This window comes from Cydia amplana, chromosome 12 (genome assembly GCF_948474715.1).
Source record: "Cydia amplana chromosome 12, ilCydAmpl1.1, whole genome shotgun sequence".
In the NCBI taxonomy this organism is placed as follows: Eukaryota; Metazoa; Arthropoda; class Insecta; order Lepidoptera; family Tortricidae; genus Cydia; species Cydia amplana.
This window is the reverse complement of record NC_086080.1, coordinates 1696001-1714302: the sequence shown is the minus strand read 5'-3', so window position 1 is coordinate 1714302 and position 18302 is coordinate 1696001. Positions and strand designations below refer to the sequence as shown.

At 37.6% G+C, this 18302-nt stretch overlaps 2 protein-coding genes and 1 pseudogene across 2 annotated transcripts; 1 reads left to right on the top strand and 2 right to left on the bottom strand.

Moving 5' to 3' along the window:
- Nucleotides 1-830: 830 nt before the first annotated feature.
- On the bottom strand, nt 831-3820 carry LOC134652565 (uncharacterized; annotated as a pseudogene).
- An 854-nt stretch (nt 3821-4674) lies between these two features.
- LOC134652564 (gustatory receptor 68a-like) lies at nt 4675-14725 on the top strand. Its single transcript, XM_063507729.1, has 5 exons — nt 4675-5478; nt 5719-5907; nt 12961-13029; nt 13248-13337; nt 14666-14725. Exons 1-5 carry the CDS (start codon nt 4675-4677, stop codon nt 14723-14725), a joined length of 1212 nt encoding a protein of 403 aa, XP_063363799.1.
- An 835-nt stretch (nt 14726-15560) lies between these two features.
- On the bottom strand, nt 15561-17874 carry LOC134652563 (uncharacterized). Its single transcript, XM_063507728.1, has 4 exons — nt 16822-17874; nt 16676-16744; nt 16112-16201; nt 15561-15638 (listed from the first exon to the last, which is right to left on the bottom strand). The coding sequence occupies exons 1-4, from the start codon at nt 17830-17832 to the stop codon at nt 15579-15581; spliced, it is 1230 nt and encodes a 409-aa protein (XP_063363798.1). The 5' UTR covers nt 17833-17874; the 3' UTR covers nt 15561-15578.
- Nucleotides 17875-18302: the final 428 nt, after the last annotated feature.

Below are 18302 nucleotides of genomic sequence, written 5' to 3'. Positions count from 1 at the left end.
CTCCAAGTTTGACGCCATACGAGGGGTAAAACCTTGGTCGAGCCCGATTTGGGCCCGATAGCAAGTGTGGTTTTATAGTGTGTCAAGCCATTTCTGTCAGTAGAAAAGGGCGGCAAATTTAAAAAATGGCGCAAAGGGTAATTGTCCCATAGAAAATTTGAATTTTGCGCCTTTTGCTACTGACAAACTTGTTTGACCGGCTATAATTGGCCCTTTTATCTACTGACGGAAATGGCTTGCCAAACTATATGCTTTGAAATAATTACATTGCTGCCAACTTAATGCGAACTTATTTTTCAAGCAAAGTCACGGGCGCAGTGAAAGCGAGATGGGGATGAGACTTATGGATGTCTCTCACTTATGGGTGAGGTGCGGTAGTGTGTTACGGCTGTAACTGACGAAAGCGTTTGAATCCGTCCGCACGCTAAGCCCCCTCACTCAAGTGTAGAGGGGGCTCTTGATAAAAACCGCCACCGTTATCGTGTGAATAAATACACATGTAAAACCCCCTTTACACTCTTCCATAACCATAGGTATAGATGGTCAAGCAGATCTTGTCAGTAGAAAAAGGCGGCAAATTTGAAAAATGTAGGCGTTAAGCCTGCTAAGCTAGCTAAGATATCGTCCCGTAGAAAATTTGAATTTCGCGCCTTTTTTTAGTGACAAGATTTGCTTGACCAGCTTTTATTAGTGCGATAGAAACAGATAACGTATTGTTTCGTTTCTCTGTGAACGATGATTGTCATCTTGGCTAGGCCCCCTGATCAGACGATTATAATTATTGTACAGGTACTAGTGATTGTGTTTTTAATATAATTTCGTATTCGTGCTTATTCAGTGAACTGTACAAGGATCACTAAGTACATCGCCGCTGCGGCGACTATCTGAAACAGATGGCAAAAATACAGATGTAGATACAAGTTTGGGAAAAATTCCATGAAGTTAGAAAAGTTCTCGGAAATCTCAGGAAAGTTTCACATGAAATAAAGTAAACATTCTTCACACTTATAACTCTTATAAGAAATTGACGTTTCCGAACTCCATACAAAAATAGAAGATATTGGAGAAGATGCTGAAAGTTTTCCATGCAAATATGTATTTCACAATTTTCCGATGGTAGGTAATCAGTAGGCAATAGTTTGACGATACAAGTGCGGTAAAGATTTAAATTTCGTAAAACTCCCTTCGGTCGTTGTTTAAATAATTAAAATTTAATTTATCGCCACGCGTTTGTAATTAACTACCTATTCGCACATGTATCGTAGGTACAACGTTTTACAAAGTACATGCCCTTTTTTCGACATACGCAAGGAAAGTGCTCTTCCCCTCACTAGATCGGGAAAGTAGCCACCACCAAGCCAAGTGAAGCACCATAATTAGTTAATTACGTACTGTAAAAATATGAATTCCACAAATATAGGTCTTATGAAAGTCAATCTACATAGGATGCGCTTATGCGGTATAACGAAATGGATCTATGTTGATGGCCAAAAATGGCACTGGAGTTGCACTCAAGAATGAGACTTAACCAATCAGTTTATATACATTTAATAGCTTCATCAGAATTTCTACTTCTTCAAATGACGCTTATTCTAAACTTACATTAAATATGAGCGGAGCTTCTAGTGCAAAAAAGCCATAAATGCTAATCTCGGTATCTTGAAAATTCATCAAGGTCGAAAAATGTTGAATCTGAGGACAGAAAACATTTCCGTTTAAATTATTTTGGAAAAGAGCTGATACTTATTCTTGAAACAGCTGGACCGATTGTTTCAAACATAGATAAAAACCACCACAAGGAAACTAGCTTTCACGTAAAAAACCCGCATCGAAATCGATCCATCCGCTGAGAGCTACGATGCCACAGACAGACACACAGACAAACGTATATTAGAGTCAGACCAAGATAACTCTGGGGGCCTACCGCGAATCACGTTCGACGTGTTGGCTCTCTGTCGCACTTGTGAATTCGTACGTAAGTGTGACAGGGAGGCAACACGTCGAACGTGGTTCGCGGTAGGCGCTCTGGGGCGATTTTTATAACGTGCGACGTGAAAATGTTATTTTTTCTACTCCAGCACTTAAATGTGTCAATTAAATGACTGACAGTGATATCTAAAGCAATGTCATTTGAATGATTTGTCTATAGGCTCATAAGATGACTGCTAGCAGTCATCTTATGAGTATAATACAACTGCTTTATTTTTTTTAAAGATACAAGTTCCGATCATCTTGATTGAAAGAGGTATGTTTTCATTTACAATAATAACTCTTTTTTTTTTTTTAATAATAACTCTTTTTTTTAATAATAACTCTTTTTTTTTGCTGCAGCTGTCATAGAAAAAGTAATGTATGCAACAGCTCATAATTGGTTCTTAAAATTCTCGGGTCTTTTTTTACAAAACTCGACTACGTCTCGTTTTGTAACTTCGACCCTTGAATTTTAAGAACCCTTATTATATCACTGTTGCATAAACTACTATTAAACGTCAAACTTCTATGACATGATTATGTTTAAATAACACTTGCACGTATGTGCTGTAAAAACCGCCGCAAAGTTATATTGGTCTGACTCTAAAAGCACTCTTTTTGCGTTGGGGGTTCAAAAATAAGGAATTGGATAAGGACGTACCTCTACGAATAAATCTATGTCTTCTTCTTCACTAGTAGGAATATCATGGATTACACGTCCGATTTTGTCAGCCTGGAAGCAAATACAAATACCTAATGAAAATTAGCCATATCTTCTGCAGAACGAAACACTTTGCAGTTTAAACTATGTAGTTAATGTAGTATAGGTACTTACCTCTGATTTCAGTAAGCTTCCCGACCGCGCCAACACGAAAACCCTTATCAATTGTAACATAACCCAAAAGGAGCATTCGACGATGTTGTGAGTGCTAAAGTTGTCTTTATAAAATAGTCCCAAGCACATGTCGCAAGACTCGGTGATCGTCGTGTGAAAGCATTGTAGCAGAGTAAATAAGATCGGAGCTTGGAATACCTCATTTATTTGTCTCTTGACGCGCATTGCTTTCACGTACGCAGTCTACTTCTGCACCTGAGACAGCGTTACAGGCATCCGGACTAACTCCACTTCTAATCCCTTAGTGATTTTCCGGACTTTCGTGAACAAAATGCAATGACTCTCAATATTCTTCAACAATGCGACTACCATCAAAATAAATACAAAATAGAAAGCTACGACTATGAATTGTATCATCTCGGGTATATTGAAAGAAAACGTTATCAATATTTTTTTCCATAAACTGGATTGCCCTGCAAACGTTATGGCCGTAAGCGTGATCAAAATTAGTATCAGAGTTCCGAAAACTATACAGTTGACTTGCACGCGCAGACGACCTAAAATTATGTCTCTATTAACATGATGCAGATAGTCCCAGGCCCTGATGATGTTCCTGAGCATTGACACATACTTATACATCCTTCTTACGATAAACGCAGAAATAAGCAGCAGTACAGAAGAGACTAGCTGTAATTAATTCAATCACGTAATTGGCTTTTGCCATAGCGCCTTCAGCAAGAACATTGTCTTCATTTGAAGTAATTACTTGATGCACGTGGAGTCCAAAAAAGATGTAAACAACCAGTAGGATAAAAACAGCGCGAAGTGAAAGGTTAAAACAGGACTTTTGCAAAATTATGCAGTTTCTCTTGTCTTTTGGGAGATCGATTGAACAGGGGATAAGTCCAAAAACACATAGCACTAGGTATAGAGGTTTGAAAACTTGTAGCAAGGAAAATTCTTCGTTGCGTCTCAGAAATGGGGAGAAGTAAAGTCTTAGTGAAGTTAACATCTTTTAGGATTGATCTATCTATTGCTCGTGGAAACCGCAGTGGAGTTAAATGGTATCTACAATTTGCACAATTTTTACTACCACGTGTGAAAGCATTGGTCATTAGACTAGTGAGCGATACATTACTCCAAACATTACTCAGAGTAGCCACTCTGAGTAATTGATTAGCCATCTTTTATGTACCTACCCATATTATTTACTATTACTACTCACTACTGTTATTAATTAGTAACTTATATACCTATTACTTACCTAGGTTTGTATTTACCTTTGTTCAATCTGCATTGCGTTTCACTTTCTTATCAAGCAAAATCTGAGACGCAATTACACATTGGACAAATGGAATACCATCCTAAGCGATAGCAACCACGTACTGTATTAAGCTTTTATTTATGCTCCTAAGGTTTTTAACAAACCTGCTGTTGGTAAGGAAATCCTTTTACGCGGAAGACATCACGGACAGGAGCTAGTAATTATTAGCATAAATAATTTGGAGACGGATATGTAATATATGTAGCCACGATTCAATCCCGATTCGAAAATAATAGTATTTAGAGTCATAATACACGTTTTATAGAATAGTAACAAGCAATTAGTGAGTGATATCATCGTAATAGTTGTTCATAAAACTACGCTTAATATCGGTACCTAAGTGATATGTGATATAAATTTCAGTCTACTCGTAATAGTGCTTGTCACTAAGGAGCGCTGCATTAGGTACTTAGTAGGAACCTTGAATAAAAAATACCCGGGAATTATGCTTTAGAAGTCTAACCTTCGCCTCCTGGAAGCCAGTGAAAATTTTTCAATTTTTAGCGCAAACGTAAATGCATTGAGAAATCTAGTACCAGAAGAAATGATTGCCACGCTGAGAAAATATTTCTCTCCCGTCCATTACACGGACGAACAACTGAATTTCCTCCAGATTTTGAAACCTCTATACATTTTACTATCCTTTCTCGGTTTATTTCCTCAAGGCATACAATTTTCTGATGGAACCCAAAACATTACTAAAACCTCCAAGATCAGTATTAATTTGGCTTGTAGCTTTCTCACGATCGTAACAACTCATGTTTTCTTCATTCTTCATTTACTTGAATTGAATGCCTCTAGTAAAGAAAACACTATGACCGAGGACTATGTCACCGAAATGACCTACACTATTTGTCTAGTTTTACAAATGTTCGTTTGTACCGTGTCATATTTTTGTGCAATCCGCGACAGAAATATGTACATCATAATGTTGAACAGTATGGCTGACTATTGGAATGCTCTGGCAAAGGGTCAGAAAAGACAGATTCTTGGAAGATTACGCGTAAAAGTAAATTGCGTGGTGCTCGGAGCAATGTTGGTCTTATTCCATCTCTTGTCAGTCGTAACATACACCGGTACATCAGATATATGGAAGAATATATTAATAAGCCTGACATTTAATCTATTAGAGCTGATTCAGTGGGCAGTTATTGCATTTTATTTCGTGATGATTTTGATGGTTGTGGCGCTGTTACAAAACATCGAAGAAGAGTTTAGAGTGATTTCGGATCCAAGAAATTTGCGGTTTGTTTCCGTTAAAGCTTATCTAGGACATGATATAGTATTTTTACGAGATATGTACGTGAGGACGATGGACATCAAACGGCAGGTTAACGCTGCATTCCAGGTGGTACTAATAAATAGTAATATACTTACTCAATTTCTTTCCAATCTCGCTTCCCAAATGATTTAACCTTTCATGTGTGTGGTGGTCAAAAATCAAGGCCCAAACGTCTGTTGTGCTGTATAGAAAAATTCAATTAAGTAGATGACGTAATTCGGTCAGAATCCGTACAAACAGACAAATGGTTAAGGAGGTAGTCATGTTTGTTGTCTTATTACTTGTATTTACTGACTCCAGTTTCAGGCACAGATCCTGGTGGCGTTGGCGATGACCTTTCATGAGCTGGTGAGTACAGGACACTTGGTGTACCACGGCCTCTCATACCAGTCGGACTTTACCCCACATGATGTTGCCGAGTGTTGCTGCTGGGTGCTCAATCAATTCGTAAAATTGTATATCTTGGGTCAGTCCGGATCTTTATTGAAATCGCAGGTATACGTCATAATATTTATATTTACATATAAATAAGTACATATTTACGTGCTACATCTTGCACATCTAATCTAATTGTATAACTATACAATATATAGTACATGTAGAGACGCATTTATGACTTTACAAATAAGATTTGAGTCAGAAATTTTTACCCCCGATGGAACGGAGATGTTAAATATGCATTTAGGTCAGGGTGGGAGGCTGTTTGTTTGCGTGTTTGTACTATCATACTAATGAATATTCCAAAATATCTTGATATCGGATCACCCGGTTTATTGACGGTTTTCTGTAAAGCCATCACTATTAGCGATAGTACAGTCAGCAGCAATAGTTGCTAAGCGAGCGAGGTGTTCAAAATCATCTTTGACGCGACTTTATTGTTAAGAGAATAAGAGCGCGTCAACGTAATTTTGAACACCTCGCTCGCTTAGCCACTTCTGCTGCTGACCGTACTTGCATGCAATAAGTATAAGAATAATTTATTTATAATAAAATAGGTACGCAAAGATCACAAAGGTGTCCGGTAAGCCCCAAACTAGGCTGAGACTGTATCTTGGGGCTTACAAAAGAGTAGGTAACATACAGTAACTAAACCTAATTAAAATGATGTGCGAGAGAGGGTGATAAGGCGTATGCTTTTAGGGTGTGTATATATGTGTGCGTGTGTGTGTGTGAAAGATGTAGGAGAGCGAGTGAGTCAGGACTAGATGATGACAGACCTAAACATAAGAACGTATTATATTTTCCATATCATTGTAGGATAGGGTCACAAATAGGGAATGCAATCTCGCACCAAGATTGGCGATTCGAGATCTCGCACGAAAAATCTGAATCGAGATAGGGTGTTTCGAGATCTCGACCTTTCGAGATCGAGATTAATCTCGACGAGATCGAGATTATACAAAGTAATTAAAAATGTCATAATCTGGTCAAAAAACTAAGAATTCTGTAAACACTTCTTATTGTTCACCATAATCACCATGTTATGTATTGAAAATAAAAACAACAAATTTAATCAACATTTAACAAAAAACTACTTTTATTAAAACAAGATAGGTAAGTCTTATTTAGCTCTAAATAGCACGTAATCATGTTAGTAAGAAAAAGTGGTAATTATTATTTTTAATTATACATACATAATTGTAACGTGTTTTACTTAGAAAATCAGCATTTTATTTCTCTATGCATTTTGAAAATGATTTCGTAAAAAAACACAGGGTGCTCAAGGCATTGTTGGCCAAGCGGCACCTGTTTGTTGCAAAAAGGCCAACAGCAGAAAACGCTCGCTCATTATTCCGCATATATTCCGCACAGAGTGCGCCACAGTGCTATTATAGGTTTAGGTTTAAAGACATTTATTCTCATAAAGACAATACATCACTGACATGAGAACATATTTAAAATACATATTTACATCTATTTTTTCGTCGTCGCAGCATAACAAAATTAAAATAGGTACGTACATATTTATTAGGTTTAACTGAATAACACAGTTAACTACACGTTCAACTCGTTTTATATTATCGGTTTGTCTGCAATGACATGTTTAGCAAGTTCCTTTTTAAACGAGTTAAACGCTTCGAGATGTTTAATATGTGAGGGTAGGTTGTTGTACATGCGCGCACCCTCAAAAGTAATCATTGATTTGCCGTAGTTAGTACGAATCTTCGGTAAGATAAGAAAACTAGCGCGGCGGCTATGTCGAGTGCAGGGGTTCGGAACATTTTTTCTATTTTTAAACGACAAGTTCGTGTGTATTTTTTTATTTAAAGTTTTACGTATAAAAATACAACTGTTGTATATGTCGGAGCGAGACACCAGAAGGACGTATTGCAGTGTTACAGTTCATAGCTTTAAACGCCTGTATAAAATCGATTAGCAATGTTTGGCTACATATTATTTGCTTGTAACGGAATCCTAAAGTTGCGTAGAGAGTAACGCCACCATCTATTGGCGTATTGATGAACTAAGATGACAGGTAGAAGGCTTTGGAACGTCAAGAGGGGTATCTTGAGTGAACGTAGGCACGAGCAGGCATTTTTGTCGTTATGTTGGTAGACTGGTCAGGCAGGTTTACCAACTTGAATTTGGAGGCGGGAGCGGTTGGCTCCGCCGCTGGAACTGGCTTCCTTCTTCTTGATCGGACCGCGCTAGAGATCGGACGTTAGCCAAGCTCGTGCCTAATTCGCTACGTTCCTGAAGGCTTACACCTGAAGGATTATTCTGAAAGCTTATAGATTCTTACGTTCTTTAACCGTTTAGCTAAGTGTTTTATTCCAAGTGTTATTTTGATTTCTTATGTGCCATTATAAGCTTACTTTTGTAAAATAAAGAAACTATGTGTTGTTTTGAAAAGATGTGTCCCGCCGAGTTTGTTGCCGGGTTAAATCTTCTCGGGTCAGAGGTGTAGGGTTGGAACCGGTTTAGTTTGACTGAAATAAAGATTTGAACGATTTCATGTGATCTTTTTATTTGCAATTTAACCAGTCAACATTCTAATAGCAATTAGTTCTTTTCATCATTTAGTACTGAAATATAGTAGGCACTAGTATGGTTAATGAGTCCGAATGTTTATTTCATGCGTTTGTAGCATACCTACTATTTTGGCTGTGAAGTAATACATCTAGGTACTACCCCCACGCGCCCACCGCCATCGGGACCATCCGTCGCCGATATCAGCAAGTGGGATAGATGCGGAGTTTCATGTATTGCTTACACAGCCACCTGGGAGCGTGGTGTATTTCTAGTGACCTACATTCCATAATCTGGACACTTTGTAATGGTAAGCTCACGTGTCTAACCTTGATTGAATGGTGAGTGTAATTCATTGTTATTTGGTGAGAATTATTGTGAAATTGTGAATTATGATTGAGGCAGTCGAGCATAGCGGTCGTTACGTGACGTCATCTCTGGTATCGCCGCGTTTCTTTACAATTAATTTTTGTAATCCATTTAGATCGAGGCGATCTCGAGTTATTTTGATTTGAAATCCATACTGTTAATTAAAACCAAGTATTAGCTATCACGACGTGATATTATTTCATCGCTCACTTGTGAATCTACCCTCAATAATTGATTTGAAAATACAATTAATTTTTAAAATCCGTTGAAATCTAAGTGATCTTAAGTTATTTTGATGTGAAATCCATATTTTTAATTAAAATCAAATATTGGCTGTCGCGACGTGATATTATTTCATCGCTCACTTGTGCATCTACCCTCAAAAAATATTTTTTTTTCATAAAAATACAATGCACCGTTAGAAATTGATCCTGCTGATTTGCCAATGCAAGCATTATGTAATCTTTACCCTGTAATGTTTAGTAATTAATAAAATTGCGACAAATTATTGCTCGTAATGCCGTGATAGATCACAAATCGTGTATACTATGGAAACATGAGCTACGCATATGAAAATTAATGTTACAGTGTCCTGCAGCCGGAGCCGAGCGAGCTTGCGGACGCCATTGCGCCCGTGATACAGAGGCGGCTGTGCAGTATCTTCTGTGCTGGAGATTTGGAAATAAAAGGACAGGTTTCGTTCCAATTGTTTATTAGTGAATTTTATTTTGAGTGTAATGGCGAAGCATAACAGTCGAACGTAACTAATAAGCTGTCACTTTTCGTATTGGCCCATTTACCGTGTTACTTATTTTTGGAACACGTGTTTGTTTGTTCATGGAATTAAATAAAACGCACTCATTGAAGTTTAAATTTTATTCTGAGATTTTTGAAGTCCCGTGTACATTGGAAACATGTTTTTGTGTCTGCTACCTTGCATTTCATAAACCTTTTGAGTTTAGCCTGCATACATGATAAACCTGATACCGTGCAAATGATGATTTCAGTAACAGCCAGCTATGTTGAACCACATCGTGTCTCTCGCAATCTGCCGCAGCAACGGCAACGGCAAGCGGAAAGGATCAGCCTCCGTGCTTGGGTTGGACCTCACCACCACCACCTTTGACTTGGTCGCGTGCATCATACTTTGTTAAGCTGGTGAGCAGTTCCCATTTTGTTGGGATTATTTTGAGATGTTTTACTTCTGCATAGAAGTCTTGAGCGAGTTTCTGTTGTTAAAGCTAAAGAAGAAAGCTATCTTTAGTGATTTTGATCAGTAATGTTCAGTTTCAGTTGATCAGTTGACGCTGATAGTACCAATGGTTCTGAGTAACATGATTTAAAGACCTGTTTTTATTTTCTTTTTTTTGGAATTCACTGTTAACATTGTTTTGCTTTCGACGGACTGAAAGCTTGTACTTTCGTATGGGCTGAAATCACGCCCGATGGACTGGACAATACTGTCATGCTTTCGATGGACTGAAGGCACGCCCGATGGACTGGGCAATACTGTTTTGCTTTCGATGGACTGAAAGTATGCCCGATGGACTGGGTATTGTTTAGTGACCGCATCAGAAGTGCCGGAGCATGTAAGAGGTGCACGTGGTCTGCTTTTTATGTGCAGAATGCTCTTTGCGAGGAGTAGCACTTACGCGGCTGAGATGGTTACTTCTGACGAGGGTCTGGTATCTGCCGAAGGACTGGCAATGCACCGAAGGACTGGTGTTGTTTTGTTAAAAATGAATTCCCGTTTATGTACTGTGTTCATATGAGTAAAATTGGAACTATCAATTCAGAATGTTATTTATTTTAAGATGTCTTACAAAAATTTAGATCACATATGACCAATTTATTTTTTAATGCCAGATAATTTCCCCGTAAATTGATATTGACGACAATAGTAGTGATACTGTCGAGCAATGAATTAGAGCTGTTATGATTTGTGTTTTTGATGTTTGGGATTGTTCTGTTTTCACATAAATTTGAGAATATCCGCCAGATGGAGGCGATGATTATTGGAGTGCATCCGTTAGAAAGCGGCGATGATTATTGACGAGTATTTTTTTATTTAGTCGTTGCTTGATGGACTATTTTTGACTAGAGAATTGAGGATTGTTAAAGTAATTTTGAACAATTATTTTTCTGGTTTGATTGATGACAAAGTTTGATTTTAATAGTAATTTGAGTGAGACCCAAATTGTTGGTCAGGAATGACCGAGCGATGAGATACTGTGCTGTATGTTTTGTTTCAGTATCAAATGCATACACCCACACACGAGGACGTGTGTAACGCAGGACGGCCGTGTCGGAGCGAGACACCAGAAGGACGTATTGCAGTGTTACAGTTCATAGCTTTAAACGCCTGTATAAAATCGATTAGCAATGTTTGGCTACATATTATTTGCTTGTAACGGAATCCTAAAGTTGCGTAGAGAGTAACGCCACCATCTATTGGCGTATTGATGAACTAAGATGACAGGTAGAAGGCTTTGGAACGTCAAGAGGGGTATCTTGAGTGAACGTAGGCACGAGCAGGCATTTTTGTCGTTATGTTGGTAGACTGGTCAGGCAGGTTTACCAACTTGAATTTGGAGGCGGGAGCGGTTGGCTCCGCCGCTGGAACTGGCTTCCTTCTTCTTGATCGGACCGCGCTAGAGATCGGACGTTAGCCAAGCTCGTGCCTAATTCGCTACGTTCCTGAAGGCTTACACCTGAAGGATTATTCTGAAAGCTTATAGATTCTTACGTTCTTTAACCGTTTAGCTAAGTGTTTTATTCCAAGTGTTATTTTGATTTCTTATGTGCCATTATAAGCTTACTTTTGTAAAATAAAGAAACTATGTGTTGTTTTGAAAAGATGTGTCCCGCCGAGTTTGTTGCCGGGTTAAATCTTCTCGGGTCAGAGGTGTAGGGTTGGAACCGGTTTAGTTTGACTGAAATAAAGATTTGAACGATTTCATGTGATCTTTTTATTTGCAATTTAACCAGTCAACATTCTAATAGCAATTAGTTCTTTTCATCATTTAGTACTGAAATATAGTAGGCACTAGTATGGTTAATGAGTCCGAATGTTTATTTCATGCGTTTGTAGCATACCTACTATTTTGGCTGTGAAGTAATACATCTAGGTACTACCCCCACGCGCCCACCGCCATCGGGACCATCCGTCGCCGATATATATATATAGTTGTTTAATACTCATTACATTTGTTTCAGCGAAAATTCTTTTTGTAGGTGTTAGGTAGTGATAATTAAACAGCATTTTAATTATTTTATTCTGTAAAATTTGTAGTTCAGCTAATCTGGTTTTTGCAGCACTGCCCCAAATTTCAATAAGGTATAGCAGGTGTGGTTTTACAAGAGCATTGTAAATAGTAAATTTTTGGTTTTTAGGTATATACTTAATAGTGTTATGAAGAGAACCTCGCAGGGTTACCAGTTTCTTTTTTATTTGATCTATATGAAAGTTCCAGGTTAGGTGTGTATCCATGTAAAGGCCGAGATATTTTTCATGAGATTTTTGTTTTAAGGGGATGTCATTTATTGTAAGAGGCGCATGTGTAGGAATGGGTTTGTTTTTGGCTTTAAATATTACGTAGCAAGTTTTGGAAACATTATTATCGTCGGCTAAAGCTGGCTAAACACAATAGTACTGCCAGAATAACATGAATCTAAGGTAAAAAGTATACTCAAAACAAGTGATTCACAGAGATCAATCTTTCGTTGATCAATTCTCGTTCGAGATCTCAAAAATTTTAATCGAGATCTCGACCAATATTACATAAATCAAGATTCCCTATCAACGAGATTGAATCTCGCAAATTCGTGCGAGATCTCGCGAGATCTCGAAATTGTGAGATCGAGATTGCATTCTCTAGTCACAAACCATTTTTTGAGTTTAGATTTAACATTTGATAAAGTACAGGTTTTTAGATCGATAATTTTGCAAACAGAGTTATATATAAATGGGTGCATATGGGAAGCAAACCTCTTGGCGTGAGATGTATGGACAGCAGGTAACGGGCTCTATACGTAGACTCTAATTTGTAGCAAGGTCTGCTTTATCTCAACAGTTAGCGCTGTTACCATTTTTGGGTTTTCTTAAAATTTTGCGTGCTTTGCTGTGCAAGATACAGCGCAAATATGACTACAGATAGTATATTTGCTATTTAGTTTACTATTTTAATATTATTATTAATATTTTTACAGGTGAATAGAATTGGCCGCATTATTCATAATATCCCAAGCGGACATCAAGATTTTGAAGTATATTTAATGGTAAGATTTAATATTATTGTAGAATATTTTCCTACTATTGATTTTCGAGTGTGTAGGTTAGGGTGTTTAATAGATCCAGGCGCCTATTACACTAACTTGACAATTGACATACTTACCAGCGAAGCGAAGCACTTGTTGCAAAAATTCAAGATGGTGCGGGCGTCTGGTATACTGACTCTTTAGTATTTCCTAAAGTTTACTTTTGTCTTTTACAAAAGGTACAACATTTCTCAACATTAATGACCTATCAAGAGGCGACACTCACTATCTACGGGTATTTTTCATTGGATGCGTCCCTCTTGTTTAACGTAAGTAAAAATCGAGAAAAGATAGTAACACCTTTTGTTTGATTGTTACGTTAAGCCCCCTTCACACTTGTGCGCGAATCGCGGCGCAAAGCTATTCGCGCACAAGGGTGCGATGCTTTTTTTTCGGCTTTCAAAAAAGAAAAACAATACCTACTTGCCTACAGAAGAATATACATATAGTTTGTCAAAGGAATGTCTCATTTTAAACATAGACAGACAATCACATCAAGTCAGAATGTAAGGTTAAGAGGACACTCCAAAAACTTGTCAAACCTCCGAGTGCTAGTAACCCTAGAAAACACTTCTTACCGAATCGTGTGATAACAGTGTGGAATTCTCTACCAGAAACTGTTGTTAGTGCACCATCGGTCAACATTTTCAAAAATAGACTGGATACAAATTTTAGAACTTTAAAATGTGCAAAATAAAATACAAGTGCTTCGATATACACGCATCAGCTCCAAGTGCTGCTAGTGTATCAAATAAAATAATAAAAATCATACTATATTTGTCTTACACTAGTACTAGTACCCAAAAGAAAAGGATGGGTATAGTTTTCCTGGTTCTTACTGACTGACAAATTGGTTTGACCAACTATAAAAATACCTATATGATGGTAAAAATTTATTGTCGATCGTATCTAGGGAATGCAATCTCGCACCAAGATTGGCGATTCGAGGTCTCGAAAACATTAATCGAGATCTCGACCGAGATTGCAAAAATCGAGATTTCCTGTCAAAGAGATTGTATCTCGAAAATTCGTGCGAGATCTCGCGAGAGCTCGAAATTGCGAGATCGAGATTGCATTTCCTAACGGTGTCGTGAGCTACGAGTAAGTCACTCTCGCACTTTCTTTGTTACGGTTGCAGTAATACGTGGCATGCGTCACTTACAAATCTGTGAGTGACCAACATAGGCGTGGAGCACGATCCTGATTTATTTTAACGATTTGTTACTCCACAAAATCAAAACAAGAATGAACAGGATCAAAACCAAGATTAATTATTATTTCAGAATTCGGCCTCTTGTTGGTGCTTTATAATTATATGTTTATGTTGTTATATTTGTGTTATTATGTTTGATGTATGTCTGTCTGTCTGTGGCATCGTAGCTCTCCAACTGATGGACTGATTTCGAAAGCGAGTTTCCTTGTGGTGGTTCTTAGCCATTTCTTACCTATATGTTTGAGAAAAATCGATCCAGCAGTTTGAATAGTATCAGCTCTTTTCCAAAATTATGTAAGGCATTGGCATAACATTTATTTTTTTGGCATAATGTGTAGGGGGTTTAAAAAAATATTTTAAACTAATGTACATTTTTTATTACAGATTGTCGTGTCTGCTGTCATGTATTTAGTAATTATGGTACAGTTTGACAGACCCGAATGATATCTACGGTAAAACACCATAAATGGTGGCGTACTGTTCTGTTCGGGTTCTTATTTAGAAATGCAAAGAAGTTAATAAAATTTGTGATTTAATATTAGGTATATCATTTACCACAAGTATGTAGGTACTACTATACTTTTGTTATTAAATTATATTTATTTAAATAAACATTTATCAAATTCAAAGAAGTTAATAAACTTTGTGGTTTAATATTATGTGTTACGCAAAAATAAATATATTCATTCATTCATTCATTATATCATTTACCACAAGTATGTAGGTACCTACGTTAATTTTGTTATTTAATTATTCTTAATATAGATCTTAACAACGAAATACAGAAATGTTACAACCAGTGCCCGCTTTACCTAATTCCCAAGATGCCAAACCATCAATGGGAATATTGGGAATGTAAAGAACTGTACATGGCTGGCAGCTAGTAAATACCTATAGGTATACCTATAATAAAATTGGACCATGGTAAAATACCATTAAGGGCAAGCAGTATGTCAACGGATAGGTTATTCTAAGTTGTAAAACTTTTACTATGACAGGTAGTCCCAAATCTTTGTGTGAAAAAAGTTATCGCCGCAAAAATTAGGTAGTGTGAGTTGAAACGTGACTAAATAATAGTTTTTTAAGGTTCCGTACCCTAAGAGTACAAACGGAACCTATTATTAAGACTCCACTGTCCGTTACTAAGACTCTCCTTAAAAATATCCTAACATTTTAAGAATTGTTTTAACCCTAGTTTGGTTAACTAACCGTAACCGTGGCAACGATTGACATTAAAAAGTTGATTTACACAAGTATACATTTTATTGAGTTATGGGTCCTTTTATGTAATATGACTCTAACGAGTCTTTGCAAACTGTACGAGTATTATCAAGTACATCGCTGCTGCTGCGACCATCTGAAACAAAAAACAATCATTATTTAAATTATTCAAAGGTCGTGGAAATCGTAAAGTATGTACAGTCATCACACGGCATTGTTACGCCATTTAGGGTCCTAACTAAATTGATTGTCAGATACTTACGTTATGGAATGTCCAATTTAGCTAGAACCCTAAATAGCGTAACAATCACGGAGCATTCACGGAGTCAAGTCCGGATTCGTTCCGAGGGCGTCCGCTAGCTGGCGCGGTTGCACGGAGCGGGTGAGCGGGGTTACGAATAATAGTAAGTATGAACAACGCTAACTGGCGCAGTCGCGTGGGACGGATTTTACGTATAATGGCACCCGCGTGCGCCCGCTCCGTGCACCCGCGCCAGCTAGCGGGCGCCCCGAGTGTCGCAAAGTTGGAATCACGAGACAATGTTAGAAGTCTAGTTTTAGTTAGTCTACCTCTCTACCTTGTCGTTGTGGCGTATATATTTAACTTACATTAAACATTAGTGGAGCTTCTAATGGAAAATAGCCGAAAATTGTGATTTCAGTCCCTTGAAAAGCCATTAACGTTGAAAAATGTTGAATCTGGGGACAGAACGAAACGAACGGTAATAATTACTGGTTATGTACAGTCACCTGCCATAATATGTTACTCTTCGAAGGCCGCAAAAATATGTGACACGCTCTTATGACTTTACAAATAAGATCGTGTCAGATATTTTTGCGGCCTTAAGCATATCATAGTATGGCATCTTGCAACAGTAAGCAAGATACCATACTATGCTATTAAGAGTTGCAGTAGCGTGCTTCTGGCTTAGTAGTTGGTCATTACCTACTCATTTTCAAAATGACTGTTACGTTATTTGACTTTTTTTTACTGCGGCATATTGTTAAATTTTTTACCAAAAGTTTGCGTTTATGTATAGGAGACATTTTGAAGAGAATACGTTTTAAAGACGTGGAAGTAAGAAAAATATTCAAATATTAATCCACTTATTTTTAGGCCATACTATATTTAGCCGCTTTGACCCTCACTATCTAATTGCCGACTGTACATACCTCAACAAACAGTTTTACATCTTCATCGTTACTTCGAATGTTATGTATTGTTCGTCCAATTGCGAGCGCCTGAGAAATAACAGTAGATTAGTCTAGTAGGCATTTCTGATATTAACAAATAATTATCCTTCAACCAATTCAGGTACCTCTGCTTTTAATAAGGATCCTGAACGTGCCAAAGCATAAATCTTCAACAGTTGCAAAAACACCCAGTAGGAACATTCGATCAAGTTGTGAGTTGAAAAGTTGTCTTGATAAAGGAGTCCTTGGCAAATGTCGTAGGATTCACTGACCATCGTGTGAAAGCATTGGAGCAGGGAAAACATGATAGGAGCTTGGAAAACCCCATTGATCTGTCTCTTGACACGCAGCGCCTTCACATACACGCACTGCATTTGGGACAACGTTAGGATAGGAATCCGTCCCAACTCCACTTTTGAACTGCTATTCTTTATACTTCTTCGTGCTTTCATGAACATCCTACAGTGGTCCTCAATGTTCTTCAATAATGCCACTACCATCAATACACACACATAATAAAACGCGATCAAAATGAACTGTGTCATCTCTGGTAAATTGAAAGAAATTGTTATCAATATCCTCTTCCATAAGCTAGACGAGCCAGCGTACGTAACGGCCGTGAGTGTGAGCAGGATAAGACATATAGTCCCGATAACTCCACAGTTGACTCTCACGCGAATACGTCCCAGAATGATCCCTCTATTGACATAAGGCAGGTCGTCCCAAGACCGAGTAATCTCTTTTAAAATGGACACGTATACTTCTTTGTATCGGAAAGCGCAGAAATACGTAGCGTTGCAGAACGTAAATTGTGTGACCAATTCAATTATGTAATTGGTCTTCGCCATTTTATCATCAGCTAGACTAATCTCTTCATGTGAGGTTAACACTTCATATACGTGGAGTCCGAAAAACACATACACGATAAGCAGCGTTAAGAAAGCACAACATGAATGTTTGAAAGCGGACTTGTGAAAAATAATGCATTCTACATTTCTTTGTGGAAATTCTATTGAGCAAGGGATAAGTCCGAGAAATGAAAGGATAGTGTACAAAGGTTTGAAGATCTGGAGTAAGCGTAATTCCTCATTTTTTTTAACAAAAGGGGAGAAGTACAGACGCAGCGAATTAAACATTGTTTTACTTTTACTTGAATTGTTAGCAATGTAACTACTCAAAGGTAGACAATTCACTGCCGAAAGTGTGTTATTAGGCTAGTAGGTACTAATAACGCAATGTGGGTGTGCATTATAATTTATACCAAACTCATCACTTCATGTTTTATTATTCAAGGGTTATAAGTCATGCGCTGTCAAAGAATGCAGTAATTAAACCCCTATAACGTCATATGTTTAAAGCAGAAGGTATATTTAAAATAACAAAATATGATATCGATTATATGGTCGTCTCAATGCATCCCTCTCGTCTAATTTTGAGTTCGACATTAATATCAAATCCGCCTCCTCGAATTTAGTTGAGATTGCATGTCATACGGCATTCAATCACTACACTTATTCAGGTTATTAAAGTATCGTAAGTAATTTGTAATGTAACGGTATTTGGTTGTAGTAAATATTTATGTTGTAAATGCAGGCAATTTACAATA

Excerpts from the sequence above, each read along its gene's own strand:
- LOC134652563 (XM_063507728.1), bottom strand. The coding sequence starts at position 17,832 with ATGTTTAATTCGCTGCGTCTGTACTTCTCCCCTTTTGTTAAAAAAAAT. Across the intron at positions 16,745-16,821 it reads GATCCTTATTAAAAGCAGAG|GCGCTCGCAATTGGACGAAC; the intron begins GTACCTGAATTG and ends GTTATTTCTCAG. Across the intron at positions 15,639-16,111 it reads AAGCTCCACTAATGTTTAAT|ATGGTCGCAGCAGCAGCGAT; the intron begins GTAAGTTAAATA and ends TTTTTGTTTCAG.
- LOC134652564 (XM_063507729.1), top strand. The coding sequence starts at position 4,675 with ATGATTGCCACGCTGAGAAAATATTTCTCTCCCGTCCATTACACGGAC. Across the intron at positions 13,030-13,247 it reads ATTTTGAAGTATATTTAATG|GTACAACATTTCTCAACATT; the intron begins GTAAGATTTAAT and ends CTTTTACAAAAG. Across the intron at positions 13,338-14,665 it reads ATGCGTCCCTCTTGTTTAAC|ATTGTCGTGTCTGCTGTCAT; the intron begins GTAAGTAAAAAT and ends TTTTTATTACAG.